Source organism: Aspergillus bombycis, assembly GCF_001792695.1.
Source record: "Aspergillus bombycis strain NRRL26010 chromosome Unknown contig00096, whole genome shotgun sequence".
Taxonomy (NCBI): domain Eukaryota; kingdom Fungi; phylum Ascomycota; class Eurotiomycetes; order Eurotiales; family Aspergillaceae; genus Aspergillus; species Aspergillus bombycis.
Genome location: NW_019170098.1, coordinates 37,286 through 49,495, shown reverse-complemented (window position 1 = coordinate 49,495; position 12,210 = coordinate 37,286). Strand labels below are relative to the sequence as shown.

At 50.4% G+C, this 12,210-nt stretch overlaps 4 protein-coding genes across 4 annotated transcripts; 2 read left to right on the top strand and 2 right to left on the bottom strand.

Moving 5' to 3' along the window:
- Positions 1-548: 548 nt before the first annotated feature.
- ABOM_008586 (sugar porter family MFS transporter) lies at positions 549-2,445 on the top strand (the record flags this gene model as incomplete). Its single annotated transcript, XM_022535715.1, has 5 exons — positions 549-731; positions 804-1,540; positions 1,628-1,679; positions 1,736-2,095; positions 2,161-2,445. The coding sequence occupies 5 exons, from the start codon at positions 549-551 to the stop codon at positions 2,443-2,445; spliced, it is 1,617 nt and encodes a 538-aa protein (XP_022385791.1).
- Positions 2,446-4,439: 1,994 nt separating this feature from the next.
- ABOM_008585 (intradiol ring-cleavage dioxygenase) lies at positions 4,440-5,838 on the top strand (the record flags this gene model as incomplete). Its single annotated transcript, XM_022535714.1, has 5 exons — positions 4,440-4,689; positions 4,743-4,895; positions 4,943-5,085; positions 5,148-5,313; positions 5,396-5,838. 5 exons carry the CDS (start codon positions 4,440-4,442, stop codon positions 5,836-5,838), a joined length of 1,155 nt encoding a protein of 384 aa, XP_022385810.1.
- An 829-nt stretch (positions 5,839-6,667) lies between these two features.
- Positions 6,668-8,579, bottom strand: ABOM_008584 (MFS transporter; the record flags this gene model as incomplete). Its single annotated transcript, XM_022535713.1, has 3 exons — positions 6,668-7,675; positions 7,730-8,119; positions 8,172-8,579. The coding sequence occupies 3 exons, from the start codon at positions 8,577-8,579 to the stop codon at positions 6,668-6,670; spliced, it is 1,806 nt and encodes a 601-aa protein (XP_022385809.1).
- Positions 8,580-9,520: 941 nt separating this feature from the next.
- Positions 9,521-11,710, bottom strand: ABOM_008583 (putative phenol monooxygenase; the record flags this gene model as incomplete). The annotated part of the gene is made up of 4 exons (XM_022535712.1): positions 9,521-9,909; positions 9,991-10,453; positions 10,509-10,531; positions 10,600-11,710. The coding sequence occupies 4 exons, from the start codon at positions 11,708-11,710 to the stop codon at positions 9,521-9,523; spliced, it is 1,986 nt and encodes a 661-aa protein (XP_022385806.1).
- Between the last annotated feature and the right edge of the window lie 500 nt (positions 11,711-12,210).

The window sequence follows — 12,210 nt, the reverse complement described above, 5'->3', positions numbered from 1 at the left end:
TGTCACCTAAATCGGTCTTGCGACCGCCTGATTGGTTCCCACTGCAGTGCATTGCTTAAGGATTTAAGATGAGCCAACCTCGATCAGGCATGGTTGTAAACATGGTCAGGACCGTTTCCCTCTTGTACGCTCTCTTCTATGGCAAATTTCTGCTTAGCTCCATGGCCCATGGAACACCATGCCATTACGTCGGAAAAAGTCAAGGAAAAAATCAACATGTTCAACAAAAAAAAAAAAAAATCCTTGGGGCCGAGTGACAGACTTTCCCCGTGGGTGAATTTCCCCGGGTCCGGCTTTATGCCGATTCTCAACTCTTGTAACACCGCCAGAGTTATAAAAGCACATCCATCCCCCTGCATCGCTTCGGTTCATTTCTCCCCTGCGTCGTGTGGTTCCCTTTGGAGGTCAATTTGCCGTCTCTCATTCACCCTCTTGCTGGTTTTTTCCTGTCCTTCGCTAGACAGTCCATCTCTTTCTCGTCCTCTCTTTTGTGGACACACATAGACCCGCGAGCCCTGTGCTAGGTCGAACCCAACAGCTCTATCACCATGGGTGACGCTGTAGCTCCAAACGCCCTCGCCGATACCATGCGAGTGGAGGCGCCGGTCACCTTCAAGACTTATATGATGTGTGCCTTTGCAGCCTTTGGCGGTATCTTCTTCGGTTATGATTCCGGTTACATTAACGGTGTCATGGGCATGAGTTATTTCATCCAGGAATTTGAAGGCTTGGTTAGTCCCGTTTCCTATATCAACCGCCCCCAGAGTAGCTCGGACAAGTGACTAATACCGGTCGAACTATAGGATCCCGCCACCACCGACTCGGCTCATTTCGTTATCTCATCGTGGAAAAAATCCCTGATCACATCCATCTTGTCGGCAGGAACATTTTTCGGTGCTTTGATTGCTGGTGATCTGGCTGACTGGTTTGGACGTCGGCTCACCATCGTCTCCGGTTGTGCCATCTTCATCGTTGGTGTCGTTTTGCAAACCGCGTCAACCACCGTCGCTCTTCTCGTGGTGGGCCGTTTGGTTGCCGGATTCGGTGTCGGTTTCGTGTCGGCCATCATTATCCTGTACATGTCCGAGATTGCTCCTCGCAAGGTCCGCGGTGCCATTGTGTCGGGTTACCAGTTCTGCATCACCATTGGTCTGATGCTGGCTTCTTGTGTCGACTATGCCACCCAAAATCGCACGGATTCCGGTTCTTATCGCATTCCGATTGGCATCCAGATTGCCTGGGCTCTCATTCTCGGTGGGGGTTTGCTCCTCCTGCCGGAATCGCCCCGTTATTTCGTCAGAAAGGGCCAGATCGAGCAGGCGTCGCATGTTCTCGCTCGTGTCCGTGGCCAGCCCGAGGATTCCGAGTTTATCAAGCAGGAGCTGGCGGAGATCGTTGCCAACAATGAATACGAGATGCAGGCGATGCCCCAGGGTGGGTACTTCACGACCTGGCTGAACTGCTTCCGTGGAAGTATCTTCCACCCCAACAGCAACCTCCGTCGGACCGTCCTGGGTACTTCTCTTCAGATGATGCAGCAGTAAGTTGATCCCATCCAACACGGTCCAGAGAGTTCTGTGACGTCTGGACTACCGCAGTACATATCTAACATATCCCCCCTTTTTAGATGGACCGGTGTCAACTTCGTGTTCTACTTCGGCACCACATTCTTTAGCTCCGTATGTGTCACCGAACCACAGTGAAAAGAAGCTTAGGTTTGCTGACTGGAAAATAGCTCGGAACGATTTCGAACCCCTTCCTGATTAGCATGATCACCACCATTGTCAATGTTTGCTCGACTCCCGTCTCGTTCTACACCATGGAGAAGATCGGACGTCGCCCCTTGCTCTTGTGGGGTGCTCTTGGCATGGTTATCTGTCAGTTCATCGTCGCCATTACCGGTACCGTCGTCGGCGACAAGGGCGGCAACAACGCTGCTGTCAGCGCCGAGATCTCCTTCATCTGCATTTACATCTTCTTCTTCGCCAGCACCTGGGGTCCTGGCGCATGGGTGGTCATCGGCGAGATCTTCCCTCTGCCCATTCGTTCCCGCGGTGTGGCTCTATCCACCGCGTCTAACTGGCTCTGGAACTGCGTAAGTAGCAAACCCCGTGTGCGTTTGTGTAGCATAAGTGATGGTTTCACTAACAAACAAGATAGATCATCGCCGTCATCACCCCGTACATGGTTGACCAGGACAAGGGCGATCTCAAGTCCAAGGTGTTCTTCATCTGGGGTTCCCTGTGCACCTGTGCCTTCATCTACACCTACTTCCTCATCCCGGAGACCAAGGGACTCACCCTCGAGCAGGTGGACAAGATGATGGAGGAGACCACGCCGCGGACCTCCGCCAAGTGGAAGCCCCAGACCACCTTCGCAGCCGACATGGGATTCACCGAGAAGGACATCGCCGAGAAAGTCCACGTCGCCCATCGGGAAGTCTAATCCACTCCTATGGAGCTCAGCGGGGGGTGGGGAAGGAGGTCCATTTCGGCGGGGAGGAGGTGTTCTGCAAATTACTTTTTTTTTTTTTCTTTCTCATTTTTAATTGACTGGTTATCGGCTATGAACTCATACCCATGATTTTACGTGTCATGTCGTTTTAATGCCCTGGCAGAACCGAGAAGATGTACCATTAATCGATACTCACTTCTTCAAACAAACTATAACTCCGTGCGCTGTGGTTCATTGTATGTTTGTAGTTGGTCTTGTAGACGACAAGCCATTCGGCGCTTGGGTGTACTCCGTAGGGAAAATTCGGGCTTCTTCCGTGGGCCACGCTAAGACTCGGTAAGTAAGTTGTAACTGATGGATCAACTCAACACCAGCAAATCTGCATCGATCAGGGTGTGGGTTTCCCGATGCAGGGGCCCCAATACATTCCGATACCGTATTTGTGACCGGAACGGTTGATTCATCGATGGTCCGCAGAGGATATCAATCTTCTTGCGAAACAATTTACTTACGTATGTCGACTTGGAGCGTGGTAGACACCTTGTCCACTGGGGAACATGTTAGAGCTAATGCCCCTCCTTCTTTGGTAGTTATACCCTTTATATCAGAGAGGTATCTGACCGGATTGCGGCTATCTGATTAGAACTGGTAAGGGGATATGGAGCAATACAGTTCCAATCAGATGCCTCGGGAGTGGTAGAAAGCTTGAGGAATAATGAATCGGGCTGAGATTTTATTTAGAATTCGTGCTCTCGTTGCCTAGCTAGAAATGAAAAGATTTACTCAACGAGGCTGTGTATATCTCTGTTATGTGCCTCGGCGTAATGACTACCTCCCGTTGCTTGTCCACTACAATGCCAAAATGTATCTGCCTACCATCCATGTAGAGGATGATCCATCTAGATTAAAGAAGAAAAACCGTCCACGAATCAATACCCTGCCAAGATATCCAGGACTGCCAAGCCATGGATCGACAAGAATCTGGAGTGCAGAGTTTTCCGTCTTTGAGCTCCGATTAGTCATCCTGCGATAGGGTTGGCTCGAGTGTCGTGATTTGCCCTTTCGCTCCATTCCCCATCAGCCACTTTCCGCATATAGTAATAGAGCCAATGCTTAACTGATATTTTCAGAGACAATTTGCACCGTTAAGGCAACACGGGCAGCTTAATTTCCTGATAGAGATCGACATACGCGTCGGCAGTCGACAGGTACTAATTACCGTTTCCGCTGATTCGGAAGAGCTCCGCTGTGCCAAGACACCTTGTGCCTGATGCTAAAGATGCACGCACACAGACCAGACTCCTGTGGCATAGCCAGTTCGAATACGCAATTACATAGAGAATAAGGGATCGACAAGGCTTCGCGGCCATGCCCGAGGAATAGCCACCAATCAACCTAAGGCTATTAATCACTCTGGCAGTGCCAAGCCACCGGGTGTTTGTGTTGAGTGAGCTTGATCCACGGACAATTTAGCATTCATGATGCATAATGTTGAGATTACGCCACGGCGGAGTCCTTCTTATGCGTTGCAACTATTCTATTCCCCCCACTCGCCACGTCCGTGCCCGGTCTAGTCGGGTTATTTTATCATTCCTAAACAATGGGTGAGAGGACGTTGCCTCGTCAGCCGACGTCGATCATGCCCCATTTCTGACTGGGCTGAAGATGCCCTAAAACAAGCTATGTCGGTTCGACGGTAGTCTATTGCATTCAACCGGCGCTAGCACGGTATTTTGGGATGCTCTCCTGCCCGGGCCGGGGGTGCTGAACAATGCTCCTCGCCCCATTCGACGGTCTAGACAGGGTGCACTATGGGTATTGCGTCAGCTAGAAGCCGCGGCACTCCTTGTGTTTGATATGGATGCTACCAAGGTTGACGGGGTATAAAGCCAGCATTGCACTCGAGAGTTTCTAGCACATCATCAAGACATTCTCTCCTCCCATCCTCTCCACCACCCATCGTGTAACAATACCAATTTTCAATCATGGTTCAACTCGCTTCTACCCTCGTCGCTGGCCTGGCTGGCCTTGCCAGCGTCGTCTCTGCCCATCCGGGCCACGACGTCAAGGCCGAGGCCGCTGAGCGCGCCGCTTTCCTGAAGAACGCCCCTCTCCGCTCTCGCAGCCTGGACCAATGTGCTACCAAGCTGCGTGCTCGCGGACAGGAGCAGCGCAACATCGCCCGTCGTGAGCAGGCCGTCAAGAACCTGCGCCGCAGTATGGGCCTGCAGTCCCGTATGGCCTCCAACTCCATGCATCAGCATCGTATACTGACTGTTTCGGACCAGGCTCCCACTTCCTCAAGGCTAGAGACCTCGACACCATCCTCAACACCACCCACCACTCCACCCAGGATGTCAACCTCTCCACGGACCCCGAGGTCCTCTTCGCCTCCGAGGCCACCTGCATCCTCGCCCCGGATGTCACCCAGGGACCTTACTGTACGTCATTACCTCTGTCCCCAATCAACACCATCTAACACAAGCAGACGTCTCCGGCGAGCTGATCCGCAACAACATCATTGAGGACCAGGAAGGTGTCCCCCTCTGCCTGGACATCCAGCTGATCGACACCAACACCTGTGAGCCCGTTCCCCAGGTCTACCTGGACTTCTGGCACTGCAACGCCACCGTAAGTACCCTCTAACCACCACTACTCTAAAAAGAACGGGGCACTGACAAAGAAAAACAAAGGGTGTCTACTCGGGCGTGGCCGCCAGTGGAAACGGCGACAGCAGCGACGAAACTAACCTCGACGCAACGTTCCTCCGCGGTCTCCAAAAGACTAACGAAGACGGTATCGTCCAGTTCCAGACTATCTTCCCTGGTCACTATACCAGCCGTGCTACTCACATCCACGGTACGTACTTCCTCACTTACTGTCTACCCTCGTTTCCCCATTCTGCTATTATATAAGATTACTGAACAAAAGGGGGAAATAGTGCTCACCCACCCGGCCAACGAGACCTCCGTCCTGCCCAACGGAACCATCACCGGCCTGTACAACACCAAGACCTCGCACGTGGGCCAGATCTTCTTCGACCAGGACCTCATCTCCGTCGTCGAAGAGACCGCCCCTTACTCCACCAACACCCAGGAACTGACCACCAACGCTGACGACTCCATTCTCGCCGAGGAGGCCGACACCATCGACCCCTTCGTCGAGTACGTTTTCCTCGGTGACGATGTCTCGGAGGGTGTCTTTGGCTGGATCTCAGTTGGTATTGATGCCTCTGAGAGCAGCTCTGTTACCCCTGCCGCGTACTTGACTGAGGATGGTGGTGTTGAGAACGAGAACTCTGGTATGGGTGGTGGTGGCGGTGCTCCTCCTAGTGGTTCTGGAGCTCCTTCTGGTGCTGTGCCTTCGGCTAGTGCCTCTGCTTAGAGGAGGTTTGTAAGATACGGGTGATTGGATCTATTGGTTCAATCGGTGTGCTTCTTTTTCTTCTATGTTCTGGATATTTGGATCTATTTTAGATCGAAATATTTAGTATTCGCTTCTCGATAGTACATTTTTGAAACAATCAATGTGGTAATCCTCGTCAATGGAGTTGCCACCTTTTTAGTATTCATTATGCAATTTTCATACCGGATGATATGAAAGAAATTATGGAACTATACCGAGCTTAATTGATAGATATATGAGATAGATGCTCGTCGAGAAGTGCTATGCCTGAACCAGGAGCTATGGGATCATCCGCAGAGTGGATTGCACTTGCAATAGCAAGGTTGAAACCCCCCTAGAGAACGTCTGGAATACAGGCAGCGCTGCCGTAGATGCGATGATTTTCCGTACATCGATTTCTTAGGGGGTTTGGGCACCCTCTGCTATAATCGCTGGTGGTACGAAATGAAGAAAAAGCTAATGTATGAAAGTGATCACTCAGTAATCGTGCTGGATAGTGTGAGCAACTTCATTGATAAATACTCAGGGGTAAGGCTTGAGACGATTGAGGGGCTTGTATAAAAGCGGACTTGGAAAGACCAAGTCACATGGGGACAGATGGTCAAACCAAGCAAACCGATTATATCAAGACAGGAAGGTGAAGCCCTTCCAGATGGATATGAGCTAATACAAAGCTCCCCAAAGATAAGCAAAGAATCTCACATAATCATATCTTGCTTGCATATTACTAACAGGATGGCAAATAAAAAAAGCAAGTACCTCGAGTATGTACATACATTATGCATTACTTATCTAAATACTAAAGATATTAACCCGCAGCATAGGTGCTCATCTTCCTCATCGTCTCTCCATATTTCCACAAAAAGATCGGCGCTGGGATACCAATGGCGATCGAGATGAAAGCCAACAAACTATTTCCCCACCCATAATGCAACGCCTGGTACATGTATGGCGCGAAAAGTGGAAACCCAAATCCTGCAATGGAACGCAAGAATGAACCAGCGGCCATCGCACTAGCCGCGAACCGTGTGTAGGCATCGACAATGTAGGTCTGGATACATTGCATGGCAACTATGTTGCCCATAGCCAGGAGCATAGCACCGATGTTTGGGGCAATCCAGTGACAGCGGGTTTGCGCGGTCCATCCGTAGATGAAAAGGCCAACCGGGTTGAGGATGGCGGCAATGGATAATAGCGGAGTACGAAATTCCGGCTTTCCTGTACCACTGTTGCGGGCCTTGAGACGGCGGTACACGAGGTCATTGAGCCGTGCGCATATCTGGGAGCCCAGGCAATACCCTATCCCAAGAGATATGTAGTTTAGACCACCAATGCCTGTGGACTCATTATAGTACTCTGGGCTGGTCCATAGGGCCGGAAATGTTGATGACATCAAATATAAGATACCGTACACGTAGGCCATGTATATTGCAAGGGCTTGGACGATGGGCTGTGTTGCGAGAAGGCGAAACGGGCGAACAAGCGCTGTGCTTAGAACCTCAGGTAAAGTCTTGTTCTGTCGCTCAGCTTCGGTCTCATAGGAGGTGTCTCCTGTGTCTTTGCGGAGATTTTTCGCTCGTGTCCTGAGGATCTTGGGGGCATATGTCTCGCGCAAGAAGAAAAGGCCCATGACTTGGATGACCCCATCAGCGATGGATGTGGCGTAGAATACCCATCTCCATGTTGTTCTTTCTGCGATGAAGCCGCCAGCAATCGGACCAACAGCTGGGCCGAGGAGAGGTGCTAAGCTATAGATAGCAATACTTTTACCGCGTTCCTCCGGTAGGAAGCAGTCAGAAAGGACACCACCACCTATCTAAGTACTGTTAGATCGTGACTCAATATATACGCAATGATCTGCAGCACTTACCGCTAAAGGGGCACTGCCGCCTAGACCAGCCAGAAACCGAAAGACGATCATCTGCGCCGTAGTTCGAGATACGCCACAGGCGATGTTGAAAATAAGGAAAAATAGATTCGCAAGCTGTAAAACAATGACTCTGCCGTAGATCTCGGATAAGGGCCCAAGGAATAGCGGGCCAAATGCATAAGCCAGGACGAAAATGGACAGCATGAGTTGGGAGGTCACTTCATCTTCAATATTGAAGTCGGATTTCATGGTTTGTAATGCAGGTGCAACCATGGACGACATTACCGGGGAGATAAACGTAAAACAGGATACGATCAAAACAGCTCCCCATTTCTTCTTCGTTGGCCAATTCTTAGGGTTGTCAGGGTCGTCAGGACCAGACCATGTAACCTACGTTATCAGTAACTGGCTATGGTAAGCAGATGAGCTCGTAGAGACTCACTAGTTTGGAGTCCTGCTGTGGACTGTTTGACTTCCCAATGCTAGATGCAGGCTGAGCACCCTTTTCCAAGTCAATCACCCGCTCCTTGGGGTCTCTCAGAGTTTCAAGACCATGCTCGTTTCCATTCTTTTCACTTTTTGATGCGCCGTCCTGGAGGACCGCTACACCATGTTCAGTTGCATAACTACTGTGGAGTACAAATTGATTGTCGGGATTTTGTCCGGCATCAATTCCACCAATATGAGAGACATTCTGTATAGTTCCTGGGCTAGATCTCCCCGTTGAACGTGCAGTACCTGGACGGCGCGGTTCAGTGGCTGATAGATGCGACTCAGAGTTGAGAGTAGAGGACGTCGAAGACTGTGATCTGGTAGGTCCAGTACCCAACATCCTATGACTACCAGCCATAGCCAGCAATATATCCAGGAAAGCCAAGGAGAAGTTTTTGATTCACGAGAAACCAGAACGGAAGAAATAAAACATGAGACGGGAACCACACGATATATCCCGAGTCATATTGACCCTGCCAACGAACCACCAATAAAAGCATCCAACGAAGCGTTGTACAGCATAACCCTAGGATAATCCATCATAGTGACGGATTTTGCAAGCGTTAACACCGACAGTGGAGCGTCTTTTGTTAGATTTTGCAATTCTGAGAGCCATGATTGGGCTAGGAGGAAAGCTTGACACTGATTATTTATGGACGGCACCCCGACACCCGACGATAATTGTGGAGCAGCGCGGCTTGGCCCGTCTATTGCAGTTGAGGAGATTCCAAGTTATCCAACTTCATTCATCTAGAATCGGATCTTCGGCAACTTGATGGCACGTGACGCATCACTGTCTCAAGGTGACCTGCATTGAGCCAATCATATTAATTCCGAACCCCGACTCCCGATAATGAGGAAGCCCTGATTTCAACAATTCTTGAACAGTACGGGTTCCATTTTGAAATCCTGTCATGTCGGAGAGGTAAGCGAATCAGCTCATTATCATCATCTGCAAGAATCATGGGTCTGGTGACGATCCCCGTGACTCATCTGGCATTGGACACGACAGTTTGGAAGGCCCAGAGCTCGCTCCCCGTGAACTGACCGCTGTTAGTTGACGGTTGGATCCCCTGTTCCATAAAACGTTAGTTAAGATGAGGGTGCGGGTCTGTCTCAGGCTGAGTTGTCATGCCTAGCGATTATCTGTTTTCTTATCTTGTCAGTCAGTCACCGCCACGTAGACATACTAGTTGAACATAAGATAGGCAGCTATTAGTGGCGGACTGTTGTGCCCTCATCTAAATTGTCTCGATTCCAGTCGGCATAGCAAATTTTATAGTATATCACACTCTACATCTAAATCTTTCTCAAGCATCCTGCCAAGTACCTCTCGATCCGGTTTACATCGTTTAACGCTGCAATTGTCCCAACATATCCATCAGGCCGAATCACGGCTAAGGCTCCCTGGGCTGGGTCCACACCATAGATCTTATAGACGTCGTCGATGTCATAGCCGCTGTGGAACCGCATCTCGGAGTGTTTCTTAAGCTCCTGAGGCACATTGCGCCATGTGAAGGTCTTGTTAAGGCGAGGGTGGATAACCACCTGCTCAAGTGTGGAGGCTGGGAAGTGTTGGATAACAGAGGTTCCAAGGGTAGTCAACGTCTTAGCAGACATCCCCTGGGGATCTAGCAAGTCTGATGAGGTAAGGCATAGAATACGAAATCGTCCGGTCGAGAGGAAATCTGCAGTGCATGGTTAGACTCCTGAACCAGGTATATGGCCAAGCAACCCAGATCTGAACTTTTTGTAAGCTATTGACGTACCATCTTGCAGATGACGCCGGTTCCCATCGGCATGTCTTTTAAGCCGTACATCCAACAGTCTCCTTCCCGGACGTAGAATTCCGGAGAGGTAGTCTGTGCCAATGACTGGGTTCTTGATATCCTGTCCTAGTTCCTTCTCCACGATCAAGTTTTCCGGGTATTCAATGCCACAGCCACTGGTAAACCCGTTTCCAGTGCTGAAGACCTCAAGGAATTGGTCGTGGGTTAGACCTTCCACGCCATCCTCTCTAGACCCTATCTTGCCTGAGAACATGGATGAAAACGCACGGTCGAATTCAATGAGTTCCTGTGCGATGGTGTGGCGTTCTACATGATACGTGTCTAAGAGGGAATCAGGCTTCCCGGGTAACGCAGAATCTGGGGTAAGACCATTGATGGAATAGGCCAGTTTCCACGCCAGGTTGTATGAGTCCATCATGGAAACATTCATTCCTTGTCCAGCCTGTGTGAAAGCAAAATTAGTAACGTTAGATAGATAAAAGAGTATTGCCACGTACCTTGGGACTGTGAGTATGGCACGCTGTCGTTTTGAAAAGAAATCTGTCAGCCAGGTGTACCCCAAAGTTTATCGGTATTCTTGCGCCCTACCGTCTCCTACAATGAATATCCGGTTAACTCCCTTGGAGTCTTTGACCGTAAAGTTATCCGATACTCGCTGGCCGATCTGGTACGCGGCCCACCAGTCCACGGCCCCGTTCTCTTTCGGTCGAATATAATATGGCTTGAACGCGTCTTCTGCATATTGGAAGATGCTTTCTAAGGTAACCTTGCTTCTCCGAGCCCGAGCATCAGCCTTTGCAGTGATAGTCTCATTGACGGGAACCTGGTCCAGGTCCGGCGTAGCTTCCTCGGGCACCTGAACATAAAGACGAGTCAAAAATTCACCAGTAGCGATACGCTCACGCGGAATGACCATCACCGAGCCCGCTGGCGAATGAATGGCGCACCGTCTCCTGATGTCCGGAAAATCTGTATCCACGACCAGATCGACCACACCCCAGATGTGGTCTAACGACTCGCCCACAAGCTGCAGTCCCATGCACCGACGAACCATCGAATGCGCCCCATCGGCACCAACCAGATGCTTCGCGCGCACGGTTCTACGCTGCCCATCCGTTTCTAGGTCAACAACAACAGGGAATTCAGGATTTCCAGCTTCATCAATCCTGGCATCAAGAAGTTTAGTATTGCGCTGGACACCACGCTTCGAATACCGCAGTAAATCCGTCTCTAGAATCCGTTCAATTCGACCTTGGTGAATAGTCACTTCATGCTGGTACCGCGCCGGAACAGCAACATCGGGAACTATCGATGTTCTTTCGATTATCTCGTCCTTGTTCGCGGAAGGGTTCCAAAATGCCACCTCTTCCATGTGGCACCCGTCGTTAAGGATCTCGTCTGCGACTCCGAGGGACTTCAACACCTCCAACGTGCGAGGTTGCAGACCGTCGGCTTGACCTGATTTGAGAGTTCCGGGCTTCGCATCAACACAAAGCAACGAGTCGTCGCTTAGTCCATATCGTGCCAGAAGCAAGTTCAACATGAGTCCCGCCGGACCAGCGCCAACAATAACCACTTCATACTTTTCTGTTTGGTCGACACGAGTAAAGGGTGACGAGAGGCGGGGCAATGGAGGGGCAAACGAGGGAAGCACACGCAGTTCCCGCGACGCCGCCGAGTACTCGGTGAACACAGGCATCAGAGAGGATCAATTGGGATGTTGAAACGTGATTCGAATCGTGACCGGTTAAGGGATTAATGGATGTATGAGGACGAGCGCGGAGACTCAAAATTTATCTATTGTCTCAAGCTGGAAAGGTAGTAGAAATATAATGATTCGAGGTCTCGACATCGCCCAAACGGGAAAACATCCCCAATGATCGTGAGTGGGGCTCAGAAACGCGAGGGATGCGTTGCTCTCGTGTCTCGATTATTAAAAAGTGTACCAGACAACCAGTCGTGAACCCCGGCCTCGTGATTGGCTTTGGCCCATACTTTCCCCAGTTTTCGGCGGGGAGGTTGCGCTGACTGTTGATTACTTGAACATCACCAATGCCCTGATCGTCATTTCGTACGTAGTCAAGAATTTTATGTAGCACTGTGGAATCAGGGGGTTTGACCACGACGCAATTGGCTTACCGCAGGAAACATTAGACCAAAAGAAAGCATGCGTGGATGTACATGAGTAGTACATCGTAC